The sequence below is a fragment of the Pediculus humanus genome, genomic scaffold, assembly GCF_000006295.1.
Source record: "Pediculus humanus corporis 1103172107644 genomic scaffold, whole genome shotgun sequence".
In the NCBI taxonomy this organism is placed as follows: domain Eukaryota; kingdom Metazoa; phylum Arthropoda; class Insecta; order Psocodea; family Pediculidae; genus Pediculus; species Pediculus humanus.
The window spans coordinates 320,127-338,713 of record NW_002987255.1 but is presented as its reverse complement, the minus strand read 5'-3'; the positions used below and the strand labels follow the sequence as shown (position 1 = coordinate 338,713).

Sequence of the window (18,587 nt, the reverse complement as noted above, 5' to 3'; positions counted from 1 at the left end):
CAGTCAATCACATTTTCATCATTTGAAATTTGAAATAAAAAAAGGTAAAGAAAAAAAAAAAAAAATTTTTTTAAATAAAAAGAGCCTCCTTCGAGGATGTTAAAACAATTAATCCTAACCGGACCGGATGGAATAGTAAACCTGGAAAAGTAAACAAAACACCGTCGCATATACACATCCTATTCTCGGAGGTGAAAAAAAAAAAATTAACAACCTCTTATTTATAATTATAATATGTATGCAAAGTAAAACAAAAAAAAAAAAAAAAAAAAAAAAAAACTTGTACGCAATCATATACGAGAGAAAGAAATTTTTATTTGATTAGTGATAATTTATTTAAATTTTTAATAAATAACAAGAGTGATAAAATTAAAAAAAAATTGAGACAACGTTTGATTCGAGTTTTTCTTTTTTTTTTCTTTTTAAATAAAAGTGCCCGTACCTACTATTAAAACGGTGAAATGTATAAGAAAATTAATGGGAAAAATCAATTCCACCAAAAACTACCCTCGGATCAATTAAAAGTATCTTTTAAAAGTACCCACTCGTTCATTTATTTATTTTTAAATAAGAGGAAAAGGGGCCTGACACACACACACACACACACAAATTTTCTCATCAATATGACCCATATGTGTATATGTTTCTATGTATGTATGTATGTATATGTATTTTAAATGTATAAAACAAATTTTTTTAAAAACAAAAATAACTAATATCCTCCTTTTCTCTGAGGGAAATTTTCCGTTTTTTTAAAATGGCATTTTGTTCGACAAACGATCCCGAAAATTAATCAACGATTCGATTTTAAAATAAAAAAAAATAAAATAAAATTATAAAGACTTACCAAAGGAACTTGTTGAACCGGTGGTAAGCACGATGTTCCGGGAAACGGTTCGCTAACGTGGGGAGAAGAACACGAAGAAGGCATTTGGCATAGAGCCATGCCTGAGGCACTCATTTCGGTTGGACCCGGACATCCTCCTTTAGCACACGAATCAGATGCAGAATCTGTTTTGTTTGCTTCCGTCTCTGCTATCTCTTCGCATTCCTGTTCCACGAGAAGTTTTTTGTTTGCCGGCAAACAGGAGGACGGTGATTTGGTGTTCTCGTTCGTCAGTCTTTTATTAACAGTCTCTGTAACGGCTGTTATTTCTCCTTCTTCCGAATTTTTTTTAGATGAAAACGTTTCCGTTTCATCCGAGTCCTTTTCCGTTTTTTCTTTTTTTATTATTTCCGTCGAACTGGTCGAACTCAGATTCGTCATTTCTGTTAAACCCTTAACTTTTAAACTTTCAGCCGTTTTCAGAAGTGCAGAGAGTTGACAATATTCTACGTTCACTTCACCTTTATACATAAAATCTACAATAGTTTTCAACTCTTCAAAACACACATCTTTCAAAATAACGATGGGATGCCTGTTGGGATGATCGATGAAAAGCGTTTGAAAATAAGAAGAACAAGCCGAGAGTACAACTTTATGAGCTCTAATAGAGTGTCCTTCGGCGCAAGCTAACGTCACGTCCACCAAACTTTCGTCTTGGAGAAGTTGACTGAACACGCCAAGAAGATTACTCTGATGATTATTCCACCTAAGGCAGTAATGCTCACTTCCCATGTCTTGTGAATAGTACCTGAAACAGAGAATCCCACAATTTTGTTTTTCAATTTTTTCAAAAATAAATTTATTAAAAAAAAAAAAAACAAAATTCTAAGCGCCTCGTTACTATTGTTTTGTTTTATATTATACATTTTTCAAATCGTTAAAAATTTGTATATATATATATATATATATATATATAAAATAGATAACAATTAATAAAAATAAAATAAACACGTAAAAGATGAAAACAAAAAAACCAAAGTCATAACAGCCATGCAATCCAACAAAAAAAAAAATTATTTAAGTTTATTAAATGTAAAATTTGTTTAATTTCTTTAAAATAGGAAAAGTAGAATAAAATATAAATTTTATTTGTCAATTATTCCGTCTCCAAACAATTCCGATTTAAGAGAGAGAAAAAAAAACGTTAATTTGAATTATATATTTATTTACACTCCGATGAGGATAAATAAATAAATAACAACAAAATGTTATTAACAATTTGTGATTTTTAGGAATCACGCATAGAGGGTTTCCCATGTCCATGGTACCCTCAATTAATTCCTGAAATTTCCTATAATTTATTATTAATATCATTTTTAGAAAAAAAAAAAAAAGAATTATAAACCGGTGGAAACACACGGAAACTCTGAACGGTAACCTAGGCTACGACAATAAAAAACTCAATTTAATCTTGTGCTAACATTTTTATCCTAGGACATACTTCATTATTTGTCCTCATCATCATCATCATCATCATCATCATCATTATCAGTTATTATTAAACTTTTTATTTATTTTTTAATAAATCAAAAGGGCTTTTGTTTTTTTTTTTTTTTCGTTACATATACATATTTTTTAATTAATTATTTTTTATATAAAAAAAAACCTTAAACGACGACATTAAGTTTTACATTTCTATTATTTATTTATTATAATATTATTATAGATATATATTTTTATTATTATTTTTCATTAATTTTAATAAAAAAAAAAAAAATAAATAAATAAATAAATACGAAAGGCATCGGTTAAAAGAATTAGTTAAACGTTAAAAAATAAAATAATTATTTTAAAATTTTGATTTTTTTTTTCAGGTATATAATTTGACAACGCACACGCACGCGCACACACGCACACACGCACAGAAAAAAAAGAAACAAATTAACAAAAAGGTTAAAATAATGACCATGAGCATTACTCAATATGTATTGAAATTTTTTTTTTTTTTTTGTCGCGCAACAAATTTTAATTCTTATTTTACTTTTCTATTACATCGTAATTATTATTATTATTATTATTATTATTATTATTATCATCATCATCGATACATCAATTACGCAGAAACATTTTTCTTTCCTTTAATATACTTTAAATCGATTTTTTCATCAAAAATTTACAAGTTAAAACCTGATATTTTTTCTCAAAAAAAAAAAATTTTTCCTTGGATTTCCTTTATTTGAACGATTAAATTAATAATATTAAAATAACGTAATCGCATTAACGATAGATAAAATTTAATTTTCTTATTAAAAATCTATTTTTTTTTTTTTTAACTTGCCGGCAAATGTGACCGATCGGTCACCCGAATAAGAATCATCATCATCATCATCATCATCATAAATCGAATCACGATGCAAGTTACAATTATTATTATTATTTTCCTATAATTTTATTTAAAGGAAAAAACGCCATGTTTACTTAATAATTTATTTATTATTATTTTTTTTTTTTATAGTTTTTGATATAAACCTGAAATAACCTTTAAACTCGATTCGGTGAAACTAATTTTTCTTTCTTTCTTTCTTTTTTTTGGCCACTGCATAATTTCATCCATCCATCCATCCATCTATCGATCAAACATGGATGTTCGATCGAAATAGCGGAAGTTAAGACCTTTAGTGGCACGTATAAAACACGAAAAATGAATATTCTCTCGCTAAACTTTTATGGTCGGCGTTGGCAACTTACAAAATATATTTTTTCCCTACTACACTCGACAAAATCAAACAAACAAAAACAATAATTATTTATGTATAAATACATAATTTTTTTTTTTTTTTTTTTTCAAAAATTGAAATCGATAGGGGTATTAATATTATTATTATTTTTTTTTTTAATGCGTTTTTCTACTACACGTTTACCACCCACACCCCCTCCCCCACAATCACTCTTTTCTTTTTTTTCAATATCAAACAGAAAAACAATCAATCATCTCAACAAATAATTTCAATAAATAAAAATTAATATTTAACTAATAATTTGGTCACAGAGACACATAATAAAACATACAAACACACTCTTATAGTTTACTATATCAAAAATAAATAAATAAATTATTTAATAGTTTTTAAAAAAAAAATTTTTTTTCCCTTTTTCTTTACGAATCTCGTTCGAGTTTAAAATGAAAATAATAATAATAATAATAATAATAATATAAAAATAAGTGATAATAAAATATAATTTTCGATAATTATTGATCGTACGTCTTGGTTTCACTACGATAATATTTTTATGGAAATGTGCGTGTGCGTGTGCGTGTGCAAATATAATAAATAATTATACAATTGAAATAAATAAAAGCGAAAACAGTTAAATTATTAATAAATAAATAAAAATAAAAAAAATTAAGAAAATGTTATGAAATTTTATTTTAAATTTAATCGAATTTAACGTAAACTCACGAAAACGCTTTTTTTTCTCCTTTTTTTTTTTTAAAAAAAAATCATTTTACTTCATTTTTTTTTTTTTTTTTATTCCTACAACAACAACAACAACAACAACAAAAAAGAAAAAATATTTGAAAGTTTTTTTTTTTTTTTTGTTATATTCTAACCAAGAACGATGATTATTTTTCAACGTAAAGTTTAATCACACTCACTCGCACACACGCAATATATAAAAAGAAAAACTTTTGAATTACATTACCATTATTATACTTAACATTTTAAAATATATGTAATAAAAATTAATTTGTAAATAAATAAATGTGTGCGTGAGTGAGTGAGTGAGTGCGTGCATGCGTGCGTGAGTGCGTGTGTGCGTGCGTGCGTGAATTCGTGTTCATGTGCGTGTTTGTGTGCGTGCGTGTATCTATGTACGTATTTAAGTATGCATAAAGAAAAAAAGAAAAAAAAAAAAAAAAACAACATGAAACAATGTGAAATTGAAACAATGAACTTGTTTCAGAATGAATTTTCGACGTGTAGCCGGAGGCCTATTTAAAAACCGCGGCTAAAAATAGACCGTTGATGACCGCATTGCTAAAATGGCGCTTGCAATTTTTGCACTCTTGTTTTCTCTAAACCAATGATAATAATTTTAAAAAATAAATTCTACACTAATCTAACATTTTATTTAATAATCAAAAAGATAATAATAATAATAAACATTTTATTTTACATTAATAAAAACAATGCGGTGAATAAAAATCATAATATGTAATAATAATAATAATAATAATAATAATAATAATAATAATAATAATAATAATAATAATAAAATAAGATTTTTTTATAACGTTTTAATTTCGTATATATATATATACATGTTTAGGTAACCAATCGATTGCGGTGCATGTTAAAAATATTAAAATCGTTTATAATCAAAAATAAATTTTTTTTTTTTTACCTGCGACAAATGCTCGTTAACGTGCAACAAATAACAACGTAGTTAATAAATGAAAATAATAATATAAATAAATATACGTATTTTTTTTTTTTGTTGTTGTTTGCTCAATTTGAATTATTTTTTTGTGAGCGTGGATTTTACATGTAATATTTACGCTAACTTTTCACCGAGAGAAACCGCGCACGACTTCCACACAGCGGTGTCGGCGGGCTACTAACTAATGGCTACGAAAATTTACCTACGACAGACAGCGCAGCGGCCGGAAGAAGTTTGAACTATTTATTCACTGTTGACATTCCATCATCAGAAGCAAAAGTCGAAAACTCGACGTCGTAGGCAGGTATTTAATCATTTCATTCGACTACGACAGCAATGACGAAAATCATAATAATAATAATAATAAAACCCTTTTTCTAACACTCGGAAAAAAAAATGATGGCGATGATGATAATAATAAATAATTAAACTCGATATAGTGTGTTAAATACAAATCTCGCACTCGATATTTTTTTTTTATATATATATTATTATTACTTAACTGCAAAACATTTTAAAATTTTTTATTTATTTACTTTTTTTTTTTTTTTTTTTTTTAACACTCGTAAATAATAATTATTTTCCGATTTCTAGCACTGACATTTTTACTCTGTGAGCAACGTCTGAAAGCAGATGTTGAAATGACTCTCGGGCACCGGTCAATGAAGAGGCGTGAGGGGAACGAGAGAACCCGAAGAGAAAAGAGGGGAAATATTATAGAGAGAAAAAAAAAAAAAAAAAAAAAAAGGAGGGAGGAACGACACGATGGAATAGGAATCGTGAAAGAGGAGAGGAATAGGAAGAAGAGGGAGTAGGAGGCGGAGGAGTAGGAGGAGGAGGAGGAGGCTAATGCAGAAGTCTGAGCCGTCAAGGCGTGCGGGGAGAGAAGAGTCGGAGGCGAGATGCCAGCCGTGCATTAAATAATTTTTCCTTGCACTTTATTATTATTATTATTATTATTATTATCATTATCATCATCATCATCACCACCACCATTGTCGTCGTCGTCGTCGTCGTCGTCATTATCATTATCATTATCATCATTATAATCATCATTATTATTATTATTATTAAAATGCCACCAAAATAATGTAATTAAAACACTAAATTATTTTACAAATCTGTTTATATAATTCAATCTTGTTATGACGTAGTTTTTTTTTCAAATAATGATGATTTTAGGGAAAAACAGGACCGTGGGGGACCGCGAAAGGGGGAACCGTGGCGGACCGTGGTTTATCAATATATTTATTTATCGTATATATAGGACGGGATATTTGTTTTTTTTTTTTTTTCATAAAAATTAAGCGTTTATCGGAGGAGGGGAGGGGAAGGAAAGGGGTGGAAAATGAAAATAGGGAAGAAACAATAACCAAAAAAAATTTTTTTTTTTTTTTTAAATTTGAAAACCCTTAATAAAATGTTGTTAATAAAAAATTAAATTTAAAAAAAAAAAAGAGAGAGAGAGAGAGAGAGAAAATATCCAGGAATGGAAGGATTTGGTTCTTTTTTTTTTTTTTTTTTTTTTTTTTTTTTTATTCGTCTGACAAACGTGGCGCGTTCGACCCCGACGGGAAAATCGATTTTTTTCCCGTTTCCGTTTCTAGGTCAAATTCCTCTAACTCGGGGCCGTTCCATTTTTTTTTTTTTTTTTTTTTTTTTTAAAGGTTGGTATCTTTCTTTCTTTCTTTCACAAAAGATGTGTTTTTAAAAAAACCAATTTATACATAGATATTGTATTAAAATATCCGATAAAATGGCCGATCAACAAAATTATCTTATTAAATTTTTTTTTTTGTAACAAAAAAGGAAACAAAAACGAATTTTTTTACCTTTTTTTCCATTGAATATAATTAAAAAAAAAAAAAAAAAAAAAAAAAAAAAAAAAGAACTCAGGCAAGGCAAAGCAAGGCAATGCAAGGTAAAAAGGGAAAGAAAAAAACCGGTTTCAATTTTTTTTAAAGGAAAAACATAATAAAGGGCTTCCATACGAACTTCCTACATGACATGGCATCGCATGAACGCAAGAAATACACGCACGCACGCACGCACGCACGCACTCACGCACGCACATGCACGCATCCACTTTTATACCCATGTATTATACTTAACTATACTATACTTTTTTTTTTATACTGGAAAAAAAAAATAATCAACGAAATACCTTTATGATTTTAGTATAAAAGAAAAAAAAAAAACGTTCGTTTACGTGTGAAGTATAAATTATTATTATTATTGTTATTGATCTCGATATACGAGTATTAAGAGTAAGTAAACAACAACAACAATAATAATAATAATAATAATAATAATAATAATAATATTTTTACACCCGTTTAAATTAGTATTATTATTATTATTTATGTATTTTTAATGGTAAACGATTATTAACCGACAATTATATAACAATATTTAATTTTAATTTTATTAACGATTATTTCTGTTAAAAATTCATTTCAACTATACGTGTGGCAAATTTATCTCTCTCTCTCTCAGTATACATCTACCTTATATATATATATATATATATATATATATATTAGTTTTAAATTACATTTAAAAAAAAAAAAAAAAAACTACCGCGTCGCGAATTATTATTATTATTAAATAATTTTTTACCAACGACGACAACAATAATAATAATAATATTTATAAGTATTAAATGCTTATTTGTGTAAATATGTATATAATTTTTTTCTATCCTTTTTTATCTTATAACGATTAACTGTGTGCTGCTCTACCATCATCGTCCTGTGTTTTCAATAACGCCTTTTTCAATTTTTTTTTTTTTTAAAGATTTTGTATTTACAGTCTACCGAAGGGGATCAATTATTATTATTATTATTATTATTATTCAATTTAGATATAAAATTATTTTAATTCTTAACCTAACAATTACATAATTGTTTATTGTTTTTTTTTTTTTAATAATCATTATTTAAATTAACAGTGTTTGTAAAATTATTATTAAAATAATAATAATAATTTTTTTTTAATACAAATTTGACATGATATATATATATATAATTTGTTTTACGAAGGGAGAATAATTTTACGTGGATTCATGTATATTATATAAAAATTATTATTATTATTATTATTATTATTACCTTTTATAATATAAATAAAATGTTCACGATGTGAACCGAGAGGAAATTTTTTTCTTTTTCTCTCTCTCTCTTTCTTTTGTATTTATTATCACGTTTTAATATGATTCATATTGATATTTCGCGGGTACTATTAAAGTTAATAAAATTTTATATTATTTATATATATATATAAATATGATCAAGTTTTTTTTTTGTAATGGTTAAAAAAAAAAAAAAAAAGCGATCGGAATAATATTTCATAAGATGTAAACATCAAATGGCGAGCAACCGTAAAAAATTTGACTTTTTTTTTTTTTTTTTTTTTTACTTTTTATAAGAGTGCTCATGCGTGTCAATTTGTTATTATTGCATGTCACGGTAACAAAATTAAAAAATAAAATTTTCATTTTTTGACCAAAAATTTTGTACGGTTGCTAAAAAAAAAAAAAAAAAAAAAAAAAGGAACTCGAGCAAATTCTAAACATTTTGACTATTTTTTAAGAAAAGACAAAAAAAAAAAAAAAAAGAAGAGACGTGAAAAGGTTGGTCAGTTTTTTAAAATTAATTTTCTGTTGTTTAAGAAAACCCATGCGATCACAACATATTATACTAAACCCCTCCCCCCCCATTTATTAGTAAAACAAAACAAATTATTCGAACCAATCATGGCGAAAAAAAAAAAAATTATCAAAGAGTCTTTGTTTTAACATGTAAAAAAAAAAAAAAAAAAAAAATTTTATTTAAACGCTAGTCGAGTCTCATAAAACAAAAACAAAAAATTTTTTTTATTCACAAATAACAAAATGAGGACTTATTATATATGATTACTATTTTATTATTATTATTATTATTATTATTATTATTATTATTATTATTATTATTATTATTATTATTAATTAAAAATCGATGATAATTATCGATCGTGTGCGAAGAAATAAATAAAATTGATTATTAAAAAAAAAAAACTATTATTACTTAATCGTTTATAATAATAATAATAATTTCCTAATAAATACAAATAAAAAAATTTTTTTTATTTAAACAATATATTAAAAGAAGGGAGAGAGAGGGAGAGAAAAATTTAAAGGAAAACGTATGAAAACATTTAAAATGAAAAAAAAAAAAAAAAAAAAAGGCGAAAAGGGTGCCAGGGGCTTTGTGAGAGAATATTGTGCAATGCGCAAAAGTTTGCGTGCATTTCGTCTCGCCGTATCGATTGCCAACAAGGCCATTTAATCGGTCGATTCCAGCTATTTTGCAGTATTTTTCTTTTTTCTTTTTTTTTTTTTTCAACAAACAGAATCGAAATCTCAATAATAAAAAAAAAAAAAAAAATTAAATTTAAATTTAAATTTAAATTTGATGATTTTTAAAACTATACAAACGATAATCCGTGTATTTTTCTTTTTCTTTTTCTTATTTTAAATTAACGTAATTGTTAGACAAATTTTTAGTTAACAAAATTTTTATTTTATTTTTATGACGTCATAAAAATACGATTTAAAATAAATGATTATATATATATATATATATATATATATATATATATATATATATATATATATATATATATATATATAATTACCTAATTATATTAATAACTATGTTATTTACAAAAAATTTATTCTATTAAATTTCAATGAAAAAATAAACAAAAAGTTTTTCATAAAATTTTATATATTTTTTTTTTTTTTTTCGAAAATATTTATTTATTTTTCATTTTAAAATACTGTGCGTATTACGTATAAATAGTATCATTATTATTATTACCTAATAGTAAATCTATATAAATAAAATTAAATTATTTTCACGTAAGAGTAGTATTGATGATTCTTATGACTTCATGTCATGTCACTTTTTTTTTCATTGTTTATTATTATTATTATTATTATTTAGTTTTACCATAAAGTTTTCAAAAACGTTTTTCACATGTGTATATATTTTCGATAAAAAAAAAAATAAAATAATAAAAAATAAAATACTTTACTATATTTCATTTTTAAGGACAATAAATTTAAATTTTCATTTTGCACACTCGCTTCCCCCCCCCCTTCCCCCCATTGTTCCTTTTGTACGTTAATAACCCATTATGGGAATCGGCCAATTAGTACCGTTAATATAAGAATAATTATTATTATCTTTTAATTCGAATCCCCCCTCAAAGTTTTTATTTTTTGATTTTTCAATTTTGTTTTCCAAATCTTTGAAAAATTGACTTATTACTTTTCTATTATTTTCCGTATCCGGTAAATATTGAAAATGTTCAACGTTTTTCGATATTTCTCTCATAAATGAATCTGGAGAAAGGGTTTCATTATCGTCACGTGGTTCGTCACGATTCAAAAGAGAAACCGAAAATCTAGGAGGGTGCTGCTCATCATCATCACGATGATGATTGTGATTGTGATGATGATGATGATGATAATGTTGATAATGATTATTTGGAACTGAAGATATCCACGATTGTGGTAAACACCCTCCTCCAGTTTTTATTGGTTTTACCACGGATCCGATTTTTTGAATTTTCCGACTCGGAATTTCTTTCCGATATTCCGTAAAATTTTTATAATTCATAAAATCGGTTATATTTTGAATATCTTCGTCGAAATTAATTGAATCAAATGATCGTCTGATTTCGTTCCCATCGTAGGGAAGGCTAATTTTTTTTAAAAAATATTTACCGTTATTTTTATTATTATTATTATTATTATTATTATTATTATTATTATTATTATTATTATTATTATTATTATTATTATTATTATTATTATTATTATTATTATTATTATTAGTGGCATCTTTTTGAATTAATCCTTTTATTAGTGGCGAAGTCCCATTTGAGTCTTTACGAAAAAATTTCACTCGGGAAAATTGTCGATCCGAATAAGGAGATTTAACGTTAATGGCTTTAGCGCCGTGAAGATAAAAAAGTAAACTCGAATTCATTTTTTCCGATTCTTTTGGGGGGAAATTTTTTTTTTGAAATCCTCCCTGGGCCATAGAGGGTTGAAATTCAACGGTGCAAACTGTGGTCGCCGAAGAACGATTTACCGTTTTATTCAATTGACGAGTGTCGACGGTTTTTGTATATTTTTTATCATTCGTTAAAAACGTTTTAGTTTTTGAGGTTCTTTTGTCGGCCATTTTCCCAACTCTGAGATTTTTCGATGCCTTCGATTCCCGTGATAAAGAATTCGACGATATTTTTTCGAGATCCCGAAAACCCTTGTTTATTTTAAAATTTGATTCCGTGTTTTTCGTTCCGATTGGTGATCTTTTGACCTTTTTAAAATTTTTACCGAGATTTATTGAGCGGGGATAAGCCGGATACACTAAATATGATTTATCCAGAATGCTTTGCATCCCGACATATTTCCAAGGTTCTTTTTCATCGGATCCCGCTGGTCTTTTCCGTTCAGATGATATTATTTTATCCGCGACGGCGGCTACGGAGGCATCACCATTGGATGTTTTCCTGTTTGGATAACAATTGTTCGACACCGCGGGTACCTTAATGATTTTGTGTCTTGCTAATCTTTCAATGTGAGCTTTCCGATTTTTCTTGGTACTCTTGTCTGTTTTTTTTCTTTTAATTTTTTCCTTCGCGGAAAGTTTATTATTTTTTTGATTTTGCCCATTATTTTTAGCAAATCTTTTTATTTTATTTTCTAAAACTTTCAAATTCATGACTGATAATAAATTTTTATCATTTTCCGGTATCTTTTCATCTTTAACAAACGATAGATTTTCAACGAAGGATTTTATTTCCCGTTCGGATCCGTAAGCTAAATTTTTATACACGTTGACAACGTCTTTCATGTTAAACGATTTTTTTTCAATTCTTTGATGTTTGTTTGTTTTTCTTTTCCTTTTATTATCAACGTTTGATTCTTCGTTTGTTTTTTTAAGGGTTGTCGTAGACGATGTTGTCGTCGCTCCTCTTTCCTTTCCTATAACTCCCTGTTTTTTTTTATTTTCATTGTTCAACCTAAGCGACTCGGAATTATTTTTCAATTTAGATAAATTTATATTTTTCTTTTTATTTTCCATTTTACTTTGTTCGACGTCACTAGAAGGTATCGAATCATCGAGTTTTCTTACCCTACATTTTGGCCTACTTATTCCGGACGAAGGCTCAAAAACAACTTTTTTCCATTGTGATTCAATGGGAATTTCCGGCAGCATATAATTTTGAAAAAATTTTTTATTTTTATTTTTTGAATTATCTAATGGATTGTTTTTATTTTTTAATATCTGTTTCGAATCATGATTACTTTTTACATCAGTTAAATCAGTGTCCGAATTTAAATTTCTTTCCGTTTCCGTTGTGTTGTCACAAGAGTCTTGAGATGAGGGTCGAGTCATTTTACTATCAGGTTCGTCACAATTAAGTTCACCTTTTAAATTTCCTATTTCTTTTTGTACTATCCGAGCAGTCGTGATATATTTCTTCGGTTTTGGAAATATAATTTTTTTATTTTGAATTAACCCACTGTTTAATTTTGTATTTACGTTTAAATAATTACTATTATTATTATTATTTTTATTTCGTTCATTTATGCTACCGTCGTTTGATATTTCTTCTTCTTTCTCTTCTGTGATTGTGGCAAAGCTACTCATCGCCATATCTTTTTTTCCAATAAAACCGGATTTCCGTTGTTTTCGATTTTTCAATGCATTTAATAAATCCGATGAATCGCACAATTTTCCAAAATTATTATTCAGTTCAATAGGTGAAAGTTCATCAGGGTAAAAAGCCATTAATAAAAAATATAAAATTGAATTTTTTTTAAAGAAAATGGCATTCTAATCAATAACGACGGCCTCACGGAAAAATCATATTCGATGAGTTTAAACACACACAAAAAAAAAAAAAAAAAAAAAACAATTTTTATTTTCTTACAGGCGAGACAAATAGTAAAACCAACCTAAAAAAAAGAAGAAGAAAAAAGTACTAGTCATACATAATACATTATACACACGTATATTATAAAAACTAGTTACGATATAATAAATATAGTTAATATTTTTAAACTTTTTTTTTTTTTAAATTTTGATACAATTTGATGATAAGCCAAACAAAATTTAATTTTTTTTTTATAATACCATAAATTATTATTATTATTATTTATTATTGATCAATGATACGTTTAAAAACGTTGAAAATTATTGCAATAAAAAATTTGCAACAAAAAATCAAAGTTTCATAACCAAGTAAAGTTTTATTTCTTTTCCACTTCCAAGAACTAAAACAACAACAAACAATATGTTGTCAGATTGTAATTTGTTTTCAACTTTTACGAATCCTAAAAGGGAATTTTTAACAATAATTATAAAAATATCATCATTACACTTACTTGTATTTTATCATATACGTTTATTATCTAATTGATTTTTTAACCAATCTTTCAATTTTAATAATTAATTTATAACACAAAATTTCATTAATTTTTTCAATTTATGTATATATATAATAAGTCATAATATAATTTTAAACAGACTGCATTCTAAATTTAAAAAAAAAAAGAAGAAGAAAAAAAAAATTTAGCAAAATGAAGCTTTAGAACATGACGCATGACTTAAAATCACATTCGTTCATAATGATAATTATATGCTATAGTACAAGTACGGATCTATTAACCAGCCTAACTTTGGTCTAAATTGCTAACTAGACATTGAATTTCTCATCACGAGTCAATAATTTATCTTCGTTTTTTTTTTTTTCATATCGAAAATCCGAATACCAGAACGTTTTAACCGTTAGGCACAATATAATAATAATAATAATAATAATGCCATCTTTTGACAAATTTTATTTGTTTCAATTTTTGATTAAACTCATTATTATTTATACCTTCTACGTCAGTACGATGACAACAAAAAAAGAATTTCTGTAATACACACTTCATGCAAAATTTTGTGTCTTAATCGTAAGCGGTAATCGTACCTTTTTTTTTTTTTTTTTTTTTTTTTTTTCAATTTCGATTAATGGCTCCCCCCACTCAATATTCACTTCTTAATAAAATTATTGTGTTTCGAAGCGTAATAAAGTTTTTTTTTTTTTTTTTTCACTGCGGGATTCAAAGGTACGAAGCCTGCCACATACCGAAGCTAATTTTAATTCGGCACGGCAGGACAAAAATGTTTTTCTTCGAGCTATTCCTCGACACTGAAACGCGTGCATTTGCATTGGATTCAGCAATGTTTCAGATCACTGACGAAACAACGGTAAATGATACACATATATATTAATGGTATACCTTTTACGATTTTTCACGCATATCCAGTCATCGGTTAAAACTTGTCTTTGACATTAAACCGACTTCAAGCTCGTTTTAAATAGTTTTAAATTATCGGATAAATTACTTACTTTTATTTTAATTCGAGACTTACTCAGAATGCATCAAAAAAAAAAAAATTTTTTTTGTCACATATAATAAATAAAAATTATGATGGCCACACATTATCCTACGACATACACCAATAAATTTAATAAATATTTCGAAACCGTGTGAAAAACTCAAAATGTTTTATTTTCATAAAATTGATATCATGGGGGAGGGGAGGGGGGAGGGGGTTTAAACACATAAATAAAGGGAAACAAACTAATAATAATAATAATGTAAATAACATATTATTGAACTCTCAGTTATTGTATTGAAATTATTTACCTTTTTAATTATTTGGTCGTTTTTGAAAATTATTAATTTTTTAAAGAAGAAGAAAAAAATATTTAAAAAAAAATAAATTAAGGGTCATCCTGCAGAGGATGCAAGTGGGCGTAAAAGTCGGCGAGGTGAGACGTTTTGCAGTTGAGCCAGTGGCAAAGTGGGGCAGGTCGGGGTCGTCTGGATCAATATTCACGTCTGGCTTTTCCAGATTCCCTGTCCGCTCTTCCTCTCTCTCTCTCTATCTCCTATGAAAACCCTGCGCTTTACTTATTTATAAGTTATGGAAAAAAAAAAAAAAAAAACAAAAAAAAAGTACAATAAAGGGAATAAAATTTAAAAAATTTTCTTTCCCTGATATAGAAACTCATGTAAAAATGAGGTAATTGAAAAAAAAAGTAAAAAACGCCTGTGAAATCGATTAGCCCCAAAAAAAATTAAACCAAAATGATTTTTTTAAACATGTAAAACATGAAGACAATAATAGCAATAAATTTTTAATCGCGACGTTACGCACGAGATTCAATATGAGTACACCTAACTTATGTAAAAAAAAATTTTTTTTTCCCTTTTTTTCTAAATCGATTCGTTTGGACACATTTGAATTTTTCGAAATAAAAACGGTGCGGTATAAGAAGAATTTTAAATGAAGTGGAAAGAAAAAAAAAAAAAAAAAAAAAAAAAAACAAAAGTTTTTGTAAAAAAATCCGGGAAATCCTTTCATGTTTTTCATTTTATAATTTCTACAAAAATATAAAGAAATATAAAAATTTTATTTCTTACTCCAATGAATTTTTTAATTTTGGAAAAAAAAATAATGTTCAATCGGATTTTCGTTGAAATAATTATTATAACTATAAAAAAAATTAAGTTAAAACGAAATATTCGGTTATTAAATATTATTAAATTTTATAATTTTCCTAGGTTTTCTAAGTTTTGAATTAAATATTTCATTAAATTATTCCTCCTTGTTTTTAATTCAACTTAAAAGATTTTTATTATAAAATTAAAGGGTATTTTTACTTTTAGGTTAAGAATTTTTTTTTTTTACACAAGACACATTCCTTTTGTAACGTTTAAAATTTAAAAAAAAAAATAATAATAATGACACTTACCTGACTTTAAACAGAAGATTAAAACATAAATTGTCAAAATCTAATAATTAATTTAAATTAAATGAAAACAAAAAAAAAAAAAATCGTCTACTTACTTATTACCGAAACGTCGAAGGAAAAAAAAAAAAAAAAAAACGAGTAAAATTCGATTGTAAACAATTGTCCGAATATCCGGTGCCGGACAAAAAAAAATTTGAATATCACAAAACCTACTCACGGAAAGTTATTAGTTTTTTAAAGTAAGTTCACTTAAAATTTTATTCATTTTTCACAAAACTACACTTTAATAATTAAAATCTCAATAATAATTTCAATTAAAAATCAGTACATTTATTTAAAAAACAAAAAAATAAAATGAAACTTTCCTTATATAAATTTTTACCTCCTCAATTGTTATTTAATTGTCGCCACTTTTTAAATCATTGTTACCAACTGTAGTTTTCAGTTTTATTTTATTGGCCGCCATCTTGTTTGTATTTGCTATATTCTATGAACCACGTGATACTACTCGGTTGTTATTTTTTTTATTATTATTATCAATCAAGTTAACATAAGTCTTAAGTGATTAAAATTAAATTACACCATTAACTTATAAAAAAAATAAAATTTTTTAATTGTTTAATTATTATTATTATTATTACTTTTTACTGTTTTTAAATATATATATATATAAATTTTAGTTAATATGGGTTCCTGGCAAGCTGAAGTTGCCAAAATGTTTTTATACGTTATGTTTCCAGTCGCGGTTTTCCATTGTTATAACCAACCAGAGATATTTGAAAGTTGGGCTCAGCAAACTAAAAACAAATATTTTCAACCTTCTTCACCGGAAGATTTTAAAGAGTTGTACGAATATTTTGAAAAGAAAAAACAAAACGATAAAAATAACAGTGATCTGCTGTGAATTGATTAAATGATTGTTGGAATCATTCAACACACGCAAAGAGTTTGCAAATGTTAACTAATTAATAGTCAATCGTTGTTTATGCGTAGAGAATGAAACCTTTATATACACATATATAAATTTTTCTTAAAACCATAATTAATAAAGTTTGCTTATAACCATTGTTTTATAATAATTAGGAACCAAACATGTATAAGTATATTTGTTTATATTGTATCATTTAAAAGTGCAATAAAAGTACTATTATTTATTAAATTCAATCTTTTTCTTTTTTTCTTTTTTTTTAAACCTCATGTAAATGATGATAAGCAAATTATAATTAATGTGAATAAAATAATTTTACAGTATTAAAATTTGATTGCGAATTAGTAACAATTGTTATTTTACTTTTTCAAGTATTATTATTATTTAGGGAAATGATAATTTTTTTCTTTTTTACTAGTAGTCAATTGAAATAATTAAAAAAAATTTTGTCTGGTTATAATTACATATTGAAATTTAACAATCTTTGACCGGTATAAAATGTCATTATGGTTCTCATTTTAGTATTCAATTTTTTTCATGACTCGTAAATTTTTTTTTAGTCTCATTTTTGTCATAAGGCTACCTAATATTACTAAAGAAATTCCTAATTAAAATAAATTAAATTAAATGTTTTTTTTTTTGTTTTTGTAAATAATTATGATTATTTGAAAATGTCTAAGACATTCAATTAAAGTGGTGATGTATGTAAATTTTTTTTTTTTTTTTTTTTTTTTTTACAAATTACAATTTAAAACGTAATTTGTCACATTTGAACATGCTAAACCTTTATACATTGACACAGTTAAAACTAAAATTAATTTTAAAAATTTTTTATATTATCCACTATTTAATGTAATGGATAAAATTATTGTGAAAAAAAATGTTTGTTTTCAATTTTATTTTAAACTTTTGAAACAATTAAATAACTTGAAAAATGAATAATATGAATAATTATTTGAATAGATTTGGGACAAAAAATTTGTTTTTGTTTTTTTTTTTTTTTAAACTTAAAAGTTTGTTTTATTTGGCTTTAAAAAATTATTCAATGAATGAGTTTTATACAAACAATAATATTCACGTTGAAAAAGTTATTAAAAAATTTTTTTTAAAATGTTTTTTTAACTGTTCTCATCAAGATGGTTCTGATACCCGCGCACTTTATAAACTTGGGGGGGGGAGGGGGAAAACATTTTTAATAAATTTCAAATGACAGTAAGAAAAATTCAAGTCGTGATTTAAAAATAATGTCAGTCAGTCAGTATTTCAAAATCGTATTTTTTTTTTTTTTTTTTTTCACTGCTTCGGGTACTTTTTAATTTCTTAAAAAAAAAAACTTACATCAATTTTTATAATTCCGTTGTTTCCATTTTTTTCGGAATCAATGAAAAATCAATCATCGAATTTAAAGTTTGGTAAAGATTTTTTGATTGTTTTTCTTCCGTATTTTTATCCTTGTCTTCCGTGTTTATTTTATTTGTAAAACTAAAAAATTTCACGTTAACGCATGCATCAAATGAT

General features: G+C 25.9%; 2 protein-coding genes across 2 annotated transcripts; both read right to left on the bottom strand.

Annotated features, from left to right (window-relative positions):
- Positions 1–712: 712 nt before the first annotated feature.
- Phum_PHUM269200 (B-cell CLL/lymphoma 6 member B protein, putative) lies at positions 713–1,618 on the bottom strand (the record flags this gene model as incomplete). The annotated part of the gene is made up of 2 exons (XM_002426689.1): positions 713–730; positions 848–1,618. The coding sequence occupies 2 exons, from the start codon at positions 1,616–1,618 to the stop codon at positions 713–715; spliced, it is 789 nt and encodes a 262-aa protein (XP_002426734.1).
- Positions 1,619–10,434: 8,816 nt separating this feature from the next.
- On the bottom strand, positions 10,435–14,542 carry Phum_PHUM269190 (uncharacterized protein; the record flags this gene model as incomplete). Its single annotated transcript, XM_002426688.1, has 2 exons — positions 10,435–13,164; positions 14,465–14,542. The coding sequence occupies 2 exons, from the start codon at positions 14,540–14,542 to the stop codon at positions 10,435–10,437; spliced, it is 2,808 nt and encodes a 935-aa protein (XP_002426733.1).
- Between the last annotated feature and the right edge of the window lie 4,045 nt (positions 14,543–18,587).